The 20,252-nt window shown below is 47.1% G+C and overlaps 1 protein-coding gene across 1 annotated transcript; it reads right to left on the bottom strand.

Annotated features, from left to right (window-relative positions):
• Window positions 1-3,089: 3,089 nt before the first annotated feature.
• On the bottom strand, window positions 3,090-19,044 carry LOC120047311 (DENN domain-containing protein 3-like). Its single transcript, XM_038992834.1, has 12 exons — window positions 19,039-19,044; window positions 18,309-18,603; window positions 16,597-16,856; window positions 16,095-16,265; window positions 14,207-14,336; window positions 13,765-13,872; window positions 6,560-6,699; window positions 5,742-5,899; window positions 5,192-5,325; window positions 4,868-4,986; window positions 4,332-4,469; window positions 3,090-3,933 (listed from the first exon to the last, which is right to left on the bottom strand). Exons 1-12 carry the CDS (start codon window positions 19,042-19,044, stop codon window positions 3,727-3,729), a joined length of 1,866 nt encoding a protein of 621 aa, XP_038848762.1. The 3' UTR covers window positions 3,090-3,726.
• Between the last annotated feature and the right edge of the window lie 1,208 nt (window positions 19,045-20,252).

Here is a 20,252-nt window from a genome sequence, read left to right as displayed (position 1 = left end):
TCCACAACACCGTGCTCTAGCGCCCTACTCTCGGTAACCACTGACACAGCAGCACTGCATCCTAAATAGTTCCAATATGGCTGACGTGTAGTGACCATGTAGTGACCATACCCAGTAGAAACGGCCGGAGAGTTCAGTGGACTCACTGACCATCTCAGCTGGCAAAACGCAAATTCATAACTTGTTATACTTGTAAATAGCTTTTCACATGACAATTACATCAATGAGAATGTCAGTACTTCACAAAACCTTATTTTCTTATACTAAAGTGACTAATACACTCCTCATAAATGTTTCATAAAATGTCAACATTGATATTACAAATAGCTAAATTCATTAGAAATAATATTATTTTGCGATGCAAAAAAATGCATTGACAACTGAGTTCTCTGTGGTTAAATAGACTCACATTTACATGTCATTCACACCCACCCACAGACACAGCAAGAGAACTCTGTGTTTCCATTGTCCAACAGACACATCCCAAAACATTCCTTTCATTAGCTTCCCTGCATAATACTACAACACACAGCAAGCCAGGCCCATAGCAGAGACCCAGTCGGCATACTAAATGGCACCCTATTCCCTAAATAGTGCAGTAATTTTGCCCATAGCCTTACAGGCCCTGATCAAAAGTAGTGCACTTTATAGGGAATAGGGTGCAATTTGGGACGTAACCCCAGGGTGCATAATTGTTATATATATATATATATATTTTTTTTTTAATGTAACCTTTATTTAAACTAGGCAAGTCAGTTAAGAAAAAAATATTTACAACGATGGCCTACACCTGTCAAACCCGGACGATACTGGGCCATTGTGCGCCGCCTTATGGGACTCTGAATCATGGCCGGTTGTGATACAGCCTGGAATCGAACCAGGGTGTCTGTAGTGACACCTCTAGCACTGAAATTAGTGCCTTAGACCACTGCACCACTCGAGAGCCCATTATAGCAGCCTTCCACCACCCTCGGCCAGACCACTGAATCCCTGCCCACAACGTTGACGGGAAGATGAGGATCGCAATGCCTGCCATAGTAAGATACAAAATCACTGATCTGTTCACTGTTCACACCCAAAGCAACCTCGCTCTGAAGGGCTAACTAAGACTTATTCACAGAAAAACTAACCCTCAATGCCCATAGGATGGGGTGAAGCACAAGCTAACTGTTCAGCAGATGATTTTAGATGACAATGGTTTGTATTCAAGACCTATTTCAGCCTTCTCTGTAAATGAAAGGCTGACTTGCATGAATGAGCATAGGAATAAAAAATAATAACTGTACAATCATTTTTTTATTGTATGTGACAGCTAAGACATGGGTGAGGCAGAAATATGAATCTGAAAGAAGACATGTAGTGTATCCAGAATATTGTTAGTGAAATAAATCAAAACTTTGTGAAACAGTCAGAGAAACGCTATTACATCATCATCATCCAGTATATAAAGGCAGACCCCAACTTAAAGAGAACAGAGGATGACAGGGTTCTTCATGATCATGTCATTCCCTGAGCCTCACTGTCCACGTCCCTAATGGCACCCTATTCTCTATAGGGCCCTGGTCAAAAGTAGTGTACTATATAGGGAATAGCAGGGTCCTCACCAGGATTTTCGAACAAGGTGGTGCTGCTGAGTACGGTGGGGTTGGGGGGCAGACCACAAGGTGGAGCAGCGTGGTGGGGTTGGGAGGCAGAACACAAGGTGGAGCAGCGTGGTGGGGTTGGGGGGCAGACCACAAGGTGGAGCAGCGTGGTGGGGTTGGGAGGCAGAACACAAGGTGGAGCAGCGTGGTGGGGTTGGGGGGCAGACCACAAGGTGGAGTGGTGGGGTTGGGGGGCAGACCACAAGGTGGAGCAGCATGGTGGGGTTGGGAGGCAGAACACAAGGTGGAGCAGCGTGGTGGGGTTGGGGGGCAGACCACAAGGTGGAGCAGCATGGTGGGGTTGGGGGGCAGACCACAAGGTGGAGCAGCGTGGTGGGGTTGGGGGGCAGACCACAAGGTGGAGCAGCATGGTGGGGTTGGGGGGCAGACCACAAGGTGGAGCAGCGTGGTGGGGTTGGGGGGCAGAGGCAGACCACAAGGTGGAGCAGCGTGGTGGGTGGGGGGGGGGGGGGGGGGCAGACCACAAGGTGGAGCAGCATGGTGGGGTTGGGAGGCAGAACACAAGGTGGAGCAGCGTGGTGGGGTTGGGGGACAGACCACAAGGTGGAGCAGCGTGGTGGGGTTGGGAGGCAGAACACAAGGTGGAGCAGCGTGGTGGGGTTGGGGGACAGACCACAAGGTGGAGCAGCGTGGTGGGGTTGGGGGGCAGAGGCAGACCACAAGGTGGAGCAGCATGGTGGGGTTGGGAGGCAGAGCACAAGGTGGAGCAGCGTGGTGGGGTTGGGGGACAGACCACAAGGTGGAGCAGCGTGGTGGGGTTGGGGGGCAGAACACAAGGTGGAGCAGCGTGGTGGGGTTGGGGGGCAGAGGCAGACCACAAGGTGGAGCAGCGTGGTGGGGGGGGGGGGGGGGGGCAGACCACAAGGTGGAGCAGCATGGTGGGGTTGGGAGGCAGAACACAAGGTGGAGCAGCGTGGTGGGGTTGGGGGGCAGACCACAAGGTGGAGTGGTGGGGTTGGGGGGCAGAACACAAGGTGGAGCAGCGTGGTGGGGTTGGGGGACAGACCACAAGGTGGAGCAGCGTGGTGGGGTTGGGAGGCAGAACACAAGGTGGAGCAGCGTGGTGGGGTTGGGGGACAGACCACAAGGTGGAGCAGCGTGGTGGGGTTGGGGGGCAGAACACAAGGTGGAGCAGCGTGGTGGGGTTGGGGGACAGACCACAAGGTGGAGCAGCGTGGTGGGGTTGGGGGGCAGAGGCAGACCACAAGGTGGAGCAGCATGGTGGGGTTGGGAGGCAGAGCACAAGGTGGAGCAGCGTGGTGGGGTTGGGGGACAGACCACAAGGTGGAGCAGCGTGGTGGGGTTGGGGGACAGAACACAAGGTGGAGCAGCGTGGTGGGGTTGGGGGGCAGAGGCAGACCACAAGGTGGAGCAGCGTGGTGGGGGGGGGGGGGGGGGGGGGCAGACAGACCACAAGGTGGAGCAGCATGGTGGGGTTGGGAGGCAGAACACAAGGTGGAGCAGCGTGGTGGGGTTGGGGGGCAGACCACAAGGTGGAGCAGCGTGGTGGGGTTGGGGGGCAGACCACAAGGTGGAGCAGCATGGTGGGGTTGGGACACAGAGGTGGAATGATGTGAAAAAGAAAAAATGGCCAACCTTGAGTCTTTAATCCAGGAAAAGCACATTTTAGAACAAAGCTTTGAAAAAACATTTAGAAGCTCACCGTCTCTCTGAGGTGTTCAGGGAAAATAAGAACAATTTATAGTCTATAGCATGGATTTTCAACTCTGACCCCACGAGGTCCAGATCCTGCTGCTTTTCTGTTCTACCTGCTAATTCATTATAACCACCTGGTGTCCCTGGTCTAAATCAGTCCCTGATTAGAGGGGAACAATGAAACAAAGCAGTGGAACTGGCTTCCAGGTCCAGAGTTGAGTTTGAGGGGTTTATAGCCTCTTCAGACCTGTAGGACTCCTCAGGGTCTGCAGGGCTCTTCCTCTAACCTGGTCCCACATCTATTTCTGCTGTTTAGGAAACTCCGGTCATTGTTGTGCCAAACATTTTATTCACTTAAGAGTTGGCAAAACCACACAAACAGATACTGGACCAGGCTACTCGTCCTCTACTCAACCTTCCAAATGGCGATTTTGCCATCCTGGCAGGCGGAGCCGCTGAGTACATAGCGGCCCTCTGCAGAGCACAGTGCCTGGACACTGTCTGTGTGGGCCATCAGCTCTTTCTCTACACTGTGGCTCTCTGTGTCCACTATGTAGATCTTCCCACTCACCCTGCATTGATCAGGGCTCGGCCCGCTGCAGCCAATCCAGATCTGGACGAGGGAGGGGGAGGAGACAAACAATGAAGAGAAGCTTGTTGAGGATTTGCAGTTGTACTGTGACATTTACTATCGAAATAGAAATCAGCGTTCGCTCTGGACACTCTGATCGTTACTATGAGAAAGAAGATAAAATAATGATGGGAGGGTGGAATGTATGGTATCATTTCTAAGTACTGTACTATTTTAACTGCTACTTTACAAGCTTTTGTAGAAATTGCAACACCTGAGAAAGAGTGTTGTTGACAGAATCTTATGAATGTGTTTTGTATGTGTTAATAGTAACGTGTTAAAGAGGTTATTATGTTGGTACCCTTCCAATAAAGTGTTACCAGCAAAACATGCAAAGAACAGCATGGGTGAACATCCAACTGAGACCATTATTTTCTCACCTGATTCTTAACCTTGATCATACAGTTGACCCCTGTACAGTTCTGCAGCTGCACCCTCAGGAAAGGCTTGGTCAGGTCTTTACAGTGCCAGAGACAGAGCTCGTCAGAATCAGAACAGCTCGTCCACAACTGGCCCCTCTGAAAGAAACACACAGTGGACTGGTTTAGCCATCAGCTCATGACACCCATGACAAGCAAACTGACTGTTGGAAGGCTGCAAAAATACATAGTGTCTGGCTTGATTATTGAGGCCACTTGGAGACCATGGTGAAGGCCTAGCATGAGATAAAGATCTTGGTTCAGTGAAATCTCCAAGGTGAAGGCCTAGCATGAGATAACGATCTTGGTTCAGTGAAATCTCCAAGGTGAAGGCCTAGCATGAGATAAAGATCTTGGTTCAGTGAAATCTCCAAGGTGAAGGCCTAGCATGAGATATAGATCTTGGTTCAGTGAAATCTCCAAGGTGAAGGCCTAGCATGAGATAAAGATCTTGGTTCAGTGAAATCTCCAAGATGAAGGGAACATGGGCCTACTACCTCTACGAAGAGGATGAGGCTGCTGAACTCAGTGGGCATGCTCCGTAGATCCTCAGGAAGTGTCATCTTACGATGTGGGGTTCCGTCCTTCCTCAGTTCAACGATGCCGTCTCTGGCACCTAGTCAACATTACAACAGATGGGAACAAAACAAACAAAAGTTTCTGTCCAGATGCTTGCTGTTGTTAGCATGTTATCTTGTGGTCAGTTGACACACTTTGTTAATTGATCATTGGCAGGGTATACAATATATAGGATTATATAAAGAATATAATAATAATAATATAGAGTTAAAGTACAACTATGACTGAGTGGGTTGACTTACAGCACCACAGTGTTCCATTGAAGAGCTGAATGGACATAAGCCAATCACAGGCCAGTTGAAACTGCTTTTTCACTTTTAGCGTTGAGAGGTCCCACAGAATGACTGTTCCATCGGCACTACAGGAGTATGTCTGGCTGGGAGGGAGGAGAGGGACAGTTGGATTAAAACAAGCACCATGTAGAAGCCTGATTGTGGTCTAACTACTGATGATTCACTGAGGGCAAAGTAAAGTGTAGTTTAAGTACACTGCTGCCATCTGCTGGTTGGAAATAGACATCAGAACACTGAACACTCCATGTTCTAAGAGCCTTGCAAAATTATACTGGGGCGAGGACAGTTAGAACTACTTTCTGCAATAGGTGCATTGGTCATTTGAACAGGCAGTTCTAACACATTATCCTTCCCTCAATATAGAATCCTGAGCATCACACACGGGTTAACACTTTGTGAGGGTGAAGTGACTGTAGCATGAAAGAGTGCCCTACAGTATATAGGGAATAGGGTGCCCTGTGGGACACAGACATACGGAACTATATGTGTAACATTTTACCTCATCTTGTCACTCTCCTCCAGGGCAAAGTCCATAACCTCATGCCTGTGCTCTGTCAGCTGCTTATTGCAGGACATGCTGCGAGTATCAATTATGTAAATGATAGAATCCTGGGAGCCAATCCATACTTGATCCTGGTCCAATCCCAGCATGCAGTTCTGTGCACATAATAAAGCCACGTATTCAGCACATAAATTGCATCCCAAATGGCACCTATTCCCTATATAGTGCACTACTTTCGACCAAGGCACATAGGACTCTCGTCAAAAGAAGTGCACTATATAGGGAATAGGGTGCTATTTTGGACGCAAACATATCCAGGTTTAATCCACTGTCATGTGAATGGTAGGCACTCCTGTTCATGCCTCATGAGACCACAGAAAGGAGGAAACACTATCAACAGAAGAAAACGAGAGAGAGGGAGAGAGTGAAAGAGCTAGAGAGGGAGAGAGAGAAAACAAGTGAAACAGAACTAGAGGGGGGAGAGAGAGAGGTAGAGAAAGAGAGAGATGGAGAGGGAGAGAGAGAACAAGTGAAACAGAGAGCTAGAGGGAGAGAAAGAGATCACTGTGTACTTAATTCAATATAACAATTTCTTTTCAAAGGATATCTGTAAGCAATTTCACAGAAACAAAGGACATGTTCCAATATCCACACTAGCATATAACCCTTAGAATGCATGGCCAAATCCAATGCTTCTCTCTAAGTGTTCTGCTACACTAATGTGGATATTGGAACAGAGCCTAGTAGGAAGGCTCAAGCGATAGTCCAGGGAGAGCGCAGGGGAAATGGTATGTGTCTGCTTGCAGACATCATACCAGTTGGGAGGATCCCACTTGAACACAGTTCTGCTGCATGGACCAGCTGGCTGCATCAAACACAACCACCCTGCCACCACTGAGGGCACACCACAGCTTGGGGTTCCCATCTCCGTCTGCCTCCGAGTAACTCAACTGGCCTGGATAAACAGAGAGAGAGAGAGAGACTGTGGTCAGTCACAGCAATTCAGCTTTTAGCTGCAAATGTCTACATCAAAATCAAATACACTAAAACTTAAATGTACAATCCATGGGTCAGCCAGTCAATGGATACTCCCACAGGCATATAGATTATATGTATACGGTATATACTGTAGCTCTGCATTACAACATAGAATATGTTGGGGTTTTTCAGTGCCTTTGAGATCATACTATTATTTTTTTTGGCAACTTTTACTTCACTACAGAAAGAAAATAATGTACATACATTTTTCCCTGGACACCCAAAAGTACTCGTTACATTTTGACAGGAAAATGGTCCAATTGAAACACTTATCAAGAGAACATCCCTGGTCATCCCTACTGCCTCTGATCTGGTGGACTGACTAAACAGAGAACATCCCTGGTCATCCCTACTGCCTCTGATCTGGTGGACTGACTAAACAGAGAACATCCCTGGTCATCCCTACTGCCTCTGATCTGGTGGACTGACTAAACAGAGAACATCCCTGGTCATCCCTACTGCCTCTGATCTGGTGGACTGACTAAACAGAGAACATCCCTGGTCATCCCTACTGCCTCTGATCTGGTGGACTGACTAAACACAAATGCTTCATTTGTAAATTATGTCTTGGAGTGTTGGAGTGTGCCCCTGGCTATCCGTCAATAAAAATAAAACAATTAAAATTAGGCCGTCTGGTTTACTATAAGGAATTTGAAATGATTTATACTTTTACTTTTGATACTTAAGTATTTTTAAAACCAAATACTTCTAGACTTTTTCTAAAGTAGTATTTTACTGGGTGACTTTTACTTTTACTTCTGTCATTTTCTATTAAGGTATCTTTACATTTACTCAAGTATGACACTAATACTTTTTACACAACATGATGTGGCTGGGGGTTATAGTGTTTCTTTCACATGACCCATCAATTTAGACAAGTGTGTCTGGGTAAGAGTAATCTAATATCTATTAAGTATTTTTACTTGGACACTTTGTTTACCTGGAATGTTTCCTTATTGTAGGCTACTACCACTTTTAGTCTTAATCTTTACTACAGTACTCAGTGTTGATCACATGACCTCACATGTGAATCCTTAAAGAGATGGGTGGGGCTGGCTTAAGAGTGTGTGAACAATGCTGAATGGGTGTAGACAAAGGAGTGTTCTCCAGTAGGTACCAAAACATTCAATGTCCTTTTTCTCAAAAGTGAGTTTACAAGTTTATCAACTTTCAAAGCAGAATTACTTTCCCATTGTTCCTCAAAAATGCAGTGTATGATATACCATTTTGTAGCTCTGAGCCTCTACGTTTAACCAATGTAAAAAAATAAAAAATATGAAAATGTTGAGCCGGTCAGTGACATATTAAGTTTTGTTGACTCACACTGTACAGTACAACAAGTTCATAAGTTACCACACCTGACAAGTGTGAAGAAATTACTTGTTAGGACATGCGCCTTGCAGGACATGCGCCTTGCAGGCGCATGTCCTAACATGTTCTGTAAGGTGCATGTCCTAACATGTCCTGTAAGGTGCATGTCCTAACATGTCCTGCAAGGCGCATGTCCTAACATGTCCTGCAAGGCGCATGTCCTAACATGTCCTGCAAGGCGCATGTCCTGCAAGGTGCATGTCCTGCAAGGCGCATGTCCTAACATGTCCTGCAAGGCGCATGTCCTAACATGTCCTGCAAGGCGCATGTCCTAACATGCGCCTTGCAGGACATGCGCCTTGCAGGACATGTTAGGACATGCGCCTTGCAGGACATGTTAGGACATGCGCCTTGCAGGACATGTTAGGACATGCGCCTTGCAGGACATGCGCCTTGCAGGACATGCGCCTTGCAGGACATGCGCCTTGCAGGACATGCGCCTTGCAGGACATGCGCCTTGCAGGACATGTTAGGACATGCGCCTTGCAGGACATGTTATGCGAGTTATGCGCCTTGCAGGACATGTTATGCGAGTTATGCGCCTTGCAGGACATGTTATGCGAGTTATGCGCCTTGCAGGACATGTTATGCGAGTTATGCGCCTTGCAGGACATGTTAGGACATGCGCCTTGCAGGACATGTTAGGGACATGCGCCTTGCAGGACATGTTAGGGACATGCGCCTTGCAGGACATGTTAGGGACATGCGCCTTGCAGGACATGTTAGGGACATGCGCCTTGCAGGACATGTTAGGGACATGCGCCTTGCAGGACATGTTAGGGACATGCGCCTTGCAGGACATGTTAGGGACATGCGCCTTGCAGGACATGTTAGGGACATGCGCCTTGCAGGACATGTTAGGGACATGCGCCTTGCAGGACATGTTAGGGACATGCGCCTTGCAGGACATGTTAGGGACATGCGCCTTGCAGGACATGTTAGGGACATGCGCCTTGCAGGACATGTTAGGGACATGCGCCTTGCAGGACATGTTAGGGACATGCGCCTTGCAGGACATGTTAGGGACATGCGCCTTGCAGGACATGTTAGGGACATGCGCCTTGCAGGACATGTTAGGGACATGCGCCTTGCAGGACATGTTAGGGACATGCGCCTTGCAGGACATGTTAGGGACATGCGCCTTGCAGGACATGTTAGGGACATGCGCCTTGCAGGACATGTTAGGGACATGCGCCTTGCAGGACATGTTAGGGACATGCGCCTTGCAGGACATGTTAGGGACATGCGCCTTGCAGGACATGTTAGGGACATGCGCCTTGCAGGACATGTTAGGGACATGCGCCTTGCAGGACATGTTAGGGACATGCGCCTTGCAGGACATGTTAGGGACATGCGCCTTGCAGGACATGTTAGGGACATGCGCCTTGCAGGACATGTTAGGGACATGCGCCTTGCAGGACATGTTAGGGACATGCGCCTTGCAGGACATGTTAGGGACATGCGCCTTGCAGGACATGTTAGGGACATGCGCCTTGCAGGACATGTTAGGGACATGCGCCTTGCAGGACATGTTAGGGACATGCGCCTTGCAGGACATGTTAGGGACATGCGCCTTGCAGGACATGTTAGGGACATGCGCCTTGCAGGACATGTTAGGGACATGCGCCTTGCAGGACATGTTAGGGACATGCGCCTTGCAGGACATGTTAGGGACATGCGCCTTGCAGGACATGTTAGGGACATGCGCCTTGCAGGACATGTTAGGGACATGCGCCTTGCAGGACATGTTAGGGACATGCGCCTTGCAGGACATGTTAGGGACATGCGCCTTGCAGGACATGTTAGGGACATGCGCCTTGCAGGACATGTTAGGGACATGCGCCTTGCAGGACATGTTAGGGACATGCGCCTTGCAGGACATGTTAGGGACATGCGCCTTGCAGGACATGTTAGGGACATGCGCCTTGCAGGACATGTTAGGGACATGCGCCTTGCAGGACATGTTAGGGACATGCGCCTTGCAGGACATGTTAGGGACATGCGCCTTGCAGGACATGTTAGGGACATGCGCCTTGCAGGACATGTTAGGGACATGCGCCTTGCAGGACATGTTAGGGACATGCGCCTTGCAGGACATGTTAGGGACATGCGCCTTGCAGGACATGTTAGGGACATGCGCCTTGCAGGACATGTTAGGGACATGCGCCTTGCAGGACATGTTAGGGACATGCGCCTTGCAGGACATGTTAGGGACATGCGCCTTGCAGGACATGTTAGGGACATGCGCCTTGCAGGACATGTTAGGGACATGCGCCTTGCAGGACATGTTAGGGACATGCGCCTTGCAGGACATGTTAGGGACATGCGCCTTGCAGGACATGTTAGGGACATGCGCCTTGCAGGACATGTTAGGGACATGCGCCTTGCAGGACATGTTAGGGACATGCGCCTTGCAGGACATGTTAGGGACATGCGCCTTGCAGGACATGTTAGGGACATGCGCCTTGCAGGACATGTTAGGGACATGCGCCTTGCAGGACATGTTAGGGACATGCGCCTTGCAGGACATGTTAGGGACATGCGCCTTGCAGGACATGTTAGGGACATGCGCCTTGCAGGACATGTTAGGGACATGCGCCTTGCAGGACATGTTAGGGACATGCGCCTTGCAGGACATGTTAGGGACATGCGCCTTGCAGGACATGTTAGGGACATGCGCCTTGCAGGACATGTTAGGGACATGCGCCTTGCAGGACATGTTAGGGACATGCGCCTTGCAGGACATGTTAGGGACATGCGCCTTGCAGGACATGTTAGGGGACATGCGCCTTGCAGGACATGTTAGGGACATGCGCCTTGCAGGACATGTTAGGGACATGCGCCTTGCAGGACATGTTAGGGACATGCGCCTTGCAGGACATGTTAGGGACATGCGCCTTGCAGGACATGTTAGGGACATGCGCCTTGCAGGACATGTTAGGGACATGCGCCTTGCAGGACATGTTAGGGACATGCGCCTTGCAGGACATGTTAGGGACATGCGCCTTGCAGGACATGTTAGGGACATGCGCCTTGCAGGACATGTTAGGGACATGCGCCTTGCAGGACATGTTAGGGACATGCGCCTTGCAGGACATGTTAGGGACATGCGCCTTGCAGGACATGTTAGGGACATGCGCCTTGCAGGACATGTTAGGGACATGCGCCTTGCAGGACATGTTAGGGACATGCGCCTTGCAGGACATGTTAGGGACATGCGCCTTGCAGGACATGTTAGGGACATGCGCCTTGCAGGACATGTTAGGGACATGCGCCTTGCAGGACATGTTAGGGACATGCGCCTTGCAGGACATGTTAGGGACATGCGCCTTGCAGGACATGTTAGGGACATGCGCCTTGCAGGACATGTTAGGGACATGCGCCTTGCAGGACATGTTAGGGACATGCGCCTTGCAGGACATGTTAGGAACATGCGCCTTGCAGGACATGTTAGGAACATGCGCCTTGCAGGACATGTTAGGAACATGCGCCTTGCAGGACATGTTAGGAACATGCGCCTTGCAGGACATGTTAGGAACATGCGCCTTGCAGGACATGTTAGGAACATGCGCCTTGCAGGACATGTTAGGAACATGCGCCTTGCAGGACATGTTAGGAACATGCGCCTTACAGGACATGTTAGGAACATGCGCCTTACAGGACATGTTAGGAACATGCGCCTTACAGGACATGTTAGGAACATGCGCCTTACAGGACATGTTAGGAACATGCGCCTTACAGGACATGTTAGGAACATGCGCCTTACAGGACATGTTAGGAACATGCGCCTTACAGGACATGTTAGGAACATGCGCCTTACAGGACATGTTAGGAACATGCGCCTTACAGGACATGTTAGGAACATGCGCCTTACAGGACATGTTAGGAACATGCGCCTTACAGGACATGTTAGGAACATGCGCCTTACAGGACATGTTAGGAACATGCGCCTTACAGGACATGTTAGGAACATGCGCCTTACAGGACATGTTAGGAACATGCGCCTTACAGGACATGTTAGGAACATGCGCCTTACAGGACATGTTAGGAACATGCGCCTTACAGGACATGTTAGGACATGCGCCTTACAGGACATGTTAGGACATGCGCCTTACAGGACATGTTAGGACATGCACCTTACAGGACATGTTATGACATGCACCTTACAGAACATGTTAGGACATGCACTTAACTGGACATGCACTTAACTGGCATGTAAACAGCTTCTATCTTACAGGCAGATACATCAGAGTGAAGATAAGAGACTGAAACTATGATAGAAACTCAGCTGTCTGTATCCCCTCACCTGGTGTGTAGAGTAATAGAAACTCAGCTGTCTGTATTCCCTCACCTGGTGTGTAGGGTAATAGAAACTCAGCTGTCTGTATCCCCTCACCTGGTGTGTAGGGTAATAGAAACTCAGCTGTCTGTTTCCCCTCACCTGGTGTGTAGAGTAATAGAAACTCAGCTGTCTGTTTCCCCTCACCTGGTGTGTAGAGTAATAGAAACTCAGCTGTCTGTATCCCCTCACCTGGTGTGTAGAGTAATAGAAACTCAGCTGTCTGTTTCCCCTCACCTGGTGTGTAGAGTAATAGAAACTCAGCTGTCTGTATCCCCTCACCTGGTGTGTAGAGTAATAGAAACTCAGCTGTCTGTTTCCCCTCACCTGGTGTGTAGAGTAATAGAAACTCAGCTGTCTGTATCCCCTCACCTGGTGTGTAGAGTAATAGAAACTCAGCTGTCTGTATCCCCTCACCTGGTGTGTAGAGTAATAGAAACTCAGCTGTCTGTATCCCCTCACCTGATGTGTAGAGTAATAGAAACTCAGCTGTCTGTATTCCCTCACCTGGTGTGTAGAGTAATAGAAACTCAGCTGTCTGTTTCCCCTCACCTGGTGTGTAGATTAATATAAACTCAGCTGTCTGTTTCCCCTCACCTGGTGTGTAGAGTAATATAAACTCAGCTGTCTGTATTCCCTCACCTGGTGTGTAGAGTAAGACGTGTACAGTCTGTATTCCCTCACCTGGTGTGTAGAGTAAGACGTGTACAGTCTGTATTCCCTCACCTGGTGTGTAGAGTAAGACGTGTACAGTCTGTATTCCCTCACCTGGTGTGTAGAGTAAGACGTGTACAGTCTGTATCCCCTCACCTGGTGTGTAGAGTAAGACGTGTACAGTCTGTATCCCCTCACCTGGTGTGTAGAGTAACACGTGTACAGTCTGTATTCCCTCACCTGGTGTGTAGAGTAAGACGTGTACAGTCTGTATCCCCTCACCTGGTGTGTAGAGTAAGACGTGTACAGTCTGTATCCCCTCACCTGGTGTGTAGAGTAACACGTGTACAGTCTGTATTCCCTCACCTGGTGTGTAGAGTAAGACGTGTACAGTCTGTAACCCCTCACCTGGTGTGTAGAGTAAGACGTGTACAGTCTGTATCCCCTCACCTGGTGTGTAGAGTAAGACGTGTACAGTCTGTATCCCCTCACCTGGTGTGTAGAGTAAGACGTGTACAGTCTGTATCCCCTCACCTGGTGTGTAGAGTAACACGTGTACAGTCTGTATCCCCTCACCTGGTGTGTAGAGTAAGACGTGTACAGTCTGTATTCCCTCACCTGGTGTGTAGAGTAAGACGTGTACAGTCTGTGGAGCTGGGAGGTCTAGTGATGGATTGATCTTGTGTTTCAACGTCTCCGATGTTGTCTTTGGAACCATCATAGGAACTGCTTACAGACAACGAAACAGAAAGCAGAAAAAATGACATATCAGAATATGAATCACTATCCTGATTACAGAAAATCACAATGAATATCACACACTATTGTTCTTCAGAGGGACATCCGATGTCGTTGATTTAGTCGTATACTTGATCCTTAGTCCTGGAAACTCCTGGACTAAATACATGTTCAATGATTCTCCATTGAGTTTGTGTTTTAGTCCAGGACCAGGCTAGATCTGTGTCCGGAACCCCACCATTAAACTCACAAATGGTAAAGCTTACAGATGATTTATATGCAAAAAAACAAATCGACAGTGTATATGGACCATAATGCATACCTTCATGTTTCACTCTGTCAAAGTATGCCAGTTTGGAGGCGGCAAATACGGCCTTCTGGCTCTGAAGGCACCCAACCACAGCATCCATGAGCAAGACGTTAGTCAAAGCCTGCTGCATGTACTGAGGATCCTTAAAGGGAACATGACAACTTATACACACACTGCCTGTACTGAGGATCCTTAAAGGGAACATGACAACTTATACACACACTGCCTGTACTGAGGATCCTTAAAGGGAACATGACAGCTTATACACACACTGCCTGTATTGAGGATCCTATAAGAGAGACATAGTCTTACAAGTATATATACACACACAACCTACTACACATTACAATGTACAATGAGTACAGCCAATTAAACAGTGTGGGAGATAACATTAAGTTTGAGAGATCACATTAAGTTTGGGAGATCACATTAAGAGAATATAATAAGGACAAAACATAATGTTTTCCAGCAGAGCAGAGGGGTGGAACAAGCCTGTACTGCAACATGGGGCAGCAGGTAGCCTAGTGGTTAAAGCATTGGGCCAGTAACCGAAAGGTTGCTGAATCGAATCCCCGAGCTTACAAGGTAAAACTCTGTCATTCTGCCCTTGAACAAGGCAGTTAACCCACTGTTCCCCGGTTGGCCGTCATTGTAAATAAGAATTCGTTCTTAACTGACTTGCCTAGTTAAATGACTGTGTCATTGACTTGTTTATTGTGTTATTGGCTTGTTTATTGTTTACTCCATGTGTAACTCTGTGTTGTTGTCTGTGTCACACTTTATCTTGGCCAGGTCACAGTTGCAAATGAGAACTTGTCCTCAACTAGCCTACCTGGTTAAATAAAGGTGAAATAAAAATAAAGGTTAAATAATTTTTTTTTTTAAATTAATATCCCTTTAGGAAGCCTGGAGGAAACCATCAGGTCAGAGGGGTGGGACAATCCTGTACTGTAATATCCCTTTATGAAGCCTGGAGGAAACCATCAGGTCAGAGGGGTGGGACAAGCCTGTACTGTAATATTAATATCCCTTTAGGAAGCCTGGAGGAAACCATCAGGTTAGAGGGGTGGGACAAGCCTGTACTGTAATATTAATATCCCTTTAGGAAGCCTGGAGGAAACCATCAGGTTAGAGGGGTGGGACAAGCCTGTACTGTAATATTAGTATCCCTTTAGGAAGCCTGGAGGAAACCATCAGGTTAGAGGGGTGGGACAAGCCTGTACTGTAATATCCCTTTAGGAAGCCTGGAGGAAACCATCAGGCCAGAGAGGTGGGACAAGCCTGTACTGTAAGATTAATATCCCTTTAGGAAGCCTGGAGGAAACCATCAGGCCAGAGGGGTGGGACAAGCCTGTACTGTAATATCCCTTTAGGAAGCCTGGAGGAAACCATCAGGCCAGAGGGGTGGGACAAGCCTGTACTGTAAGATTAATATCCCTTTAGGAAGCCTGGAGGAAACCATCAGGTCAGAGGGGTGGGACAAGCCTGTACTGTAAGATTCATATTCCTTTAGGAAGCCTGGAGGAAACCATCAGGTCAGAGGGGTGGGACAAGCCTGTACTGTAAGATTAATATCCCTTTAGGTGCCAACCGATCTTATACTTTTTTCATAATACGGTAATAAAATAATGTGACATGTTTTTCAAGACTATGAATAACGACATAACACATTCAGGAGGGTGAAATGGACTATGCTAATATTTCTACCCACACGTTCCACAAAGTGTTTAACAGAAGTCACTGCACTGCTTAACAGCTTTGCTGCGCCACCGAAAAGCTAGCAATTCCATGGTGCGGGTTGGGGTATTTCAAGCTGAAGGGGTTAGTTGAATGAATTCAACTTGGTTACATTATACCCTACTGAATGCAGCACCAGTCTGAGATCCAGCGTATATCCTACCTTGTGGTCGTCTGCCATCGTCCTCCCAGCCCACATCTCTCTGACCATGAGATTCCACAGGTCACACGCAGACTTCAGGTTGGCCTCAAACACCTCCTTCCTCAGACTGCACTTGATCTTCAGAGACGGGATCTTCAACAGCAGGAAAGGAGCAAAGGAGATTTTCACCTCCTGACAGAGACGAGAGGGAAAGGGGGATACCTAGTCAGTTGGACAACTGAATGCATTCAACTGAAATGTGAGGAGAGGAATATCAGATGTGTCATCGTCATCATGGCAGATTTTCATTTGAACAAAGCCAAACATTGATGGCAATACACTGTAGTCATACCAATGTACCCTTCATTCATTACTGAGTGAGTTTCCAAAAGCTTCATAGCACTAAGATCATCTTTCATCCATTGCCTATACTTGTCAAAGATTATTTTAGGACTACAAAGTTTTTAGAAAACTCATCCCTGAACAGTACTACTACTACTGCCTAAACATAAAGTAACCACACCTTTATGTCTCTGAACTTGGTGATCTCGATAAACCCAGGCCTCCCGTCAGTGAGCAGGAAGAGCCTCTTCTGTGTCATGGCGATCTTACCCACTCCCTGGTTGGTTTTGATGGAGCAGGACAGCTTGTAGACACACTCGTTGTTGTCCAGGTGCTCTATGACCTCAGCTGGCAGGTGAACGTCCTGGGCCTCCACCTCCGTCTCCTTCCAGAAGGTGTAGAACACACGGAACACCTCTGGGTCAATCTGCTTCTGTTGCCCTGGAAACAGAAGGTGTAGAACACATGGAACACCTCTGGGTCAATCTGCTTCTGTTGCCTTGGAAACAGAAGGTGTAGAACACACGGAACACCTCTGGGTCAATCTGCTTCTGTTGCCCTGGAAACAGAAGGTGTAGAACACACGGAACACCTCTGGGTCAATCTGCTTCTGTTGCCCTGGAAACAGAGGTAACCTTCTCTTAGAAGAAAGCTTCAGTCTTCAAGGAGCCATTCGTTGTAAGAGTAGTGGTGTGAATGTAAACAAGGCATGACAAGTCTCAGCAGCCTGTAGAGAACATGCTCATCAAACGCACATTAAAACCATGCAAATGCATTCTATCATTTTACTTTCATGTTCATGCATGTCATACAAGCCAATAGAAACAAGCTACTTCAAACAGCATCCATTGTAAACAGGAACACTGTGTTTTGTCAAAGCAAAGAGCACATTTATACATCTTCCATAGCTGAAGACGCCCCATGAAACAACAGCCATCCATCTCATGTATGATGTCATGGAATGAACGTTAAACCCAAGCAGAGATGAAGATGGAGAGAAAAATAAAAAGAGATGCCACATGAGTCCCGCTGACCAGTCATACGATGGGATGCTGCAGACAAACTGGACAATCTTGCTTACCATCCAATGAGGAGTCAATGTAAAATACTGATTTGGAGGGACTCCTCATGGAAGTCACTGAATCCAAAGTCACTCTTACAAGATGCTATTAATAAAGTAAGGATAATCAGATGATACACACCGTGTTCCTAGGCAGAGTGGTACTGTATTTCAAACTTTATTGACAGATCAATCACTGGTTTACTATCATGGGTGATATTATTGTTATAGTACAACCATACTGTACTGCTCATGTATTTCCATGTCCTGTCAACGAGAGGCCTGACCTCTAACTCACTTACCCACAGCGAGAGCCTCAAACAGCCTATGGATGGTAAGTCTCAACTTACCCACAGTGAGAGCCTCAAAACAGCCTATGGATGGTAAGTCTCAACTTACCCACAGTGAGAGCCCAAAATAGCCTATGGATGGTAAGTCTCAACTTACCCACAGTGAGAGCCTCAAACAGCCTATGGATGGTAAGTCTCAACTTACCCACAGTGAGAGCCTCAAACAGCCTATGGATGGTAAGTGTCAACTTACCCACAGTGAGAGCCTCAAACAGCCTATGGATGGTAAGTCTCAACTTACCCACAGTGAGAGCCTCAAACAGCCTATGGATGGTAAGTCTCAACTTACCCACAGTGAGAGCCTCAAAACAGCCTATGGATGGTAAGTGTCAACTTACCCACAGTGAGAGCCTCAAAACAGCCTATGGATGGTAAGTGTCAACTTACCCACAGTGAGAGCCTCAAACAGCCTATGGATGGTAAGTCACAACTTACCCACAGTGAGAGCCTCAAACAGCCTATGGATGGTAAGTCTCAACTTACCCACAGTGAGAGCCTCAAACAGCCTATGGATGGTGGCGACGTCTTTCACAATCCCAGACTCCTGGATGCACTTCACAAAGTCCTCCTGCAGCATGTGGGTCTTAGGGAGCTGGAACTTCTTCACGTGATCGTCAGCTTGGACCAGCACCATCTCGTTGTCTGTCTTCACCTTGAAAATGAGCCGCTTGAGCTCTGGCCGCCGGTCCGCCTGGGAGCGCTCGTCCTTCTGCAGCGAGTCCACTAGCGCCTTCACCAGGTCGGTGGGGAAGATCTCGATGTCCGTCTTGTAGAGGTTCTGGAATACATTGTTTTCATTGAGGAAATGTACGAGTCTGCTGTTTAATGATATTGCCAGAGATTTTCCCAGGTTCTGTTGACTGCATATTCCACGTATTTATTGGGCAAATTTCTCACTTTTGTGGATTGGGGGTGATCATTCCTTGTTTCCAAATTTGGGGAAGATGCAGAGCGGGACGATGTTAAAGAGTTTTTAGTATAGCCAATTGAATTTTGTTGTCTGTATATTTCATTTCTTAAGGATACATCCAATCACCCCAGTCCTTTTGGTTGGAGGTTTTTATTTTGTCCTGTAACTCATTCAAAGGTAATTGTGAGAATCCGTGGGTTCTGGTAGTCCTTTATAGTTTGATTCTAGGATTTGTATTGATCATGTCTCATGTGTTTGCTCTTTATTCTTTGTATAGAGCCAAACGATTGGAAGATGGTTTACCCCCATACATCTCTTTTGGATAGATACTTTCTTTCGTTCGTGTTTTTGTTTGTGTAGTTTTTCCACTTTCCAGAATTGGTTAGATAAAAATGAGTCTTCAATTACTTGAGTCTGATTTCTGACTGCTGTTTCTTCTTTTATCCGTAGTGTTATTTCTGTAGTGTTTTGTGATTCCACCATGTGAAAGGCTAGACTCAGGTTTTCCGTGTCTCTATGGTTTTTGGTTGGACAGTTTCCAATTTATTTCTTAGAATTTTTGGATTCTTTATCAAACCATTTGTCCATTGTTGTTCATTTCTTCGGTTTTCTATTTGAGATTTTTAGATTTGATAGTGAAGCTGAGAGGTCAATATACTGTTTGATTTTCTACTGCAAGTTTTACCCTTCACTATTGGCAGGTGGACATTTTACCCAGGAAGGTTGTCTAAAAGGGATTGAATTTGCTGTTGCCTAATTGTTTTTTGGTAGTTTCCAAACTGCATTCCTTCCATCTATAGCATTTCTTAATGTTACTCAGTTCCTTTGGCTTGATGCTCATGATTGAGTATTGCTCTGTTCAAGTTAGCTCTTCTCTTACACTTCTCCTGTTTTCTTTCTCGCTCTTACTTGTGTTATTCTTTTTATTCTCCTTTTTCTTTCTCTCATCTTCTACATCTCCTGTTTTCTTTCTCTCTCTACTTACTTTCCTGTTTTCTTTCTCTCTCTTAACATTCTCCTGTTTTCTTTCTCTCCTCTTTACATTCTACTGTTTTCTTTCTCTCTCTCTTACATTCTTTCTCTCTGCTCTCTTACATTCTCCTTTCTTCTCTCTCTACTTCTACTGTTTTCTTTTCTCTCCTCTCTTAATTCCCTGTTTTTCTTTCTCTCTCTCTTACATTCTCCTGTTTTTCTTTCTCTCTCCTCTTCCATTCTCCTGTTTCTTTCTCTTCTTACATTCCCTGTTTTCTTTCTCTCCTCTTCCCCTTACATTCTTCCTGTTTTCTTTCTCTCTCTTCTTCCTCCTGTTTTCTTTCTCTCTTTCATTCTCCTGTTTCTTTCTCTCTGCCTTACACTTCTCCGTGTTTTCCTTTCTCTCTCTTATTCTCCTGTTTCATTCTCTCTCTCTTACTTCTCCTGTTTTCTTTCTCTCTCTTACATTCTCCTGTTTTTCTTTCTCTCTCTCTTACATTCTAAGTGTTTCTTTCTCTCTCTGACATTTTCCTGTTTTCTTTCTC

The sequence above is a fragment of the Salvelinus namaycush genome, chromosome 5 (genome assembly GCF_016432855.1).
Source record: "Salvelinus namaycush isolate Seneca chromosome 5, SaNama_1.0, whole genome shotgun sequence".
In the NCBI taxonomy this organism is placed as follows: Eukaryota; Metazoa; Chordata; class Actinopteri; order Salmoniformes; family Salmonidae; genus Salvelinus; species Salvelinus namaycush.
Note: the sequence above shows the minus strand (reverse complement) of the source record. Positions and strands in the feature narration are given on the sequence as shown.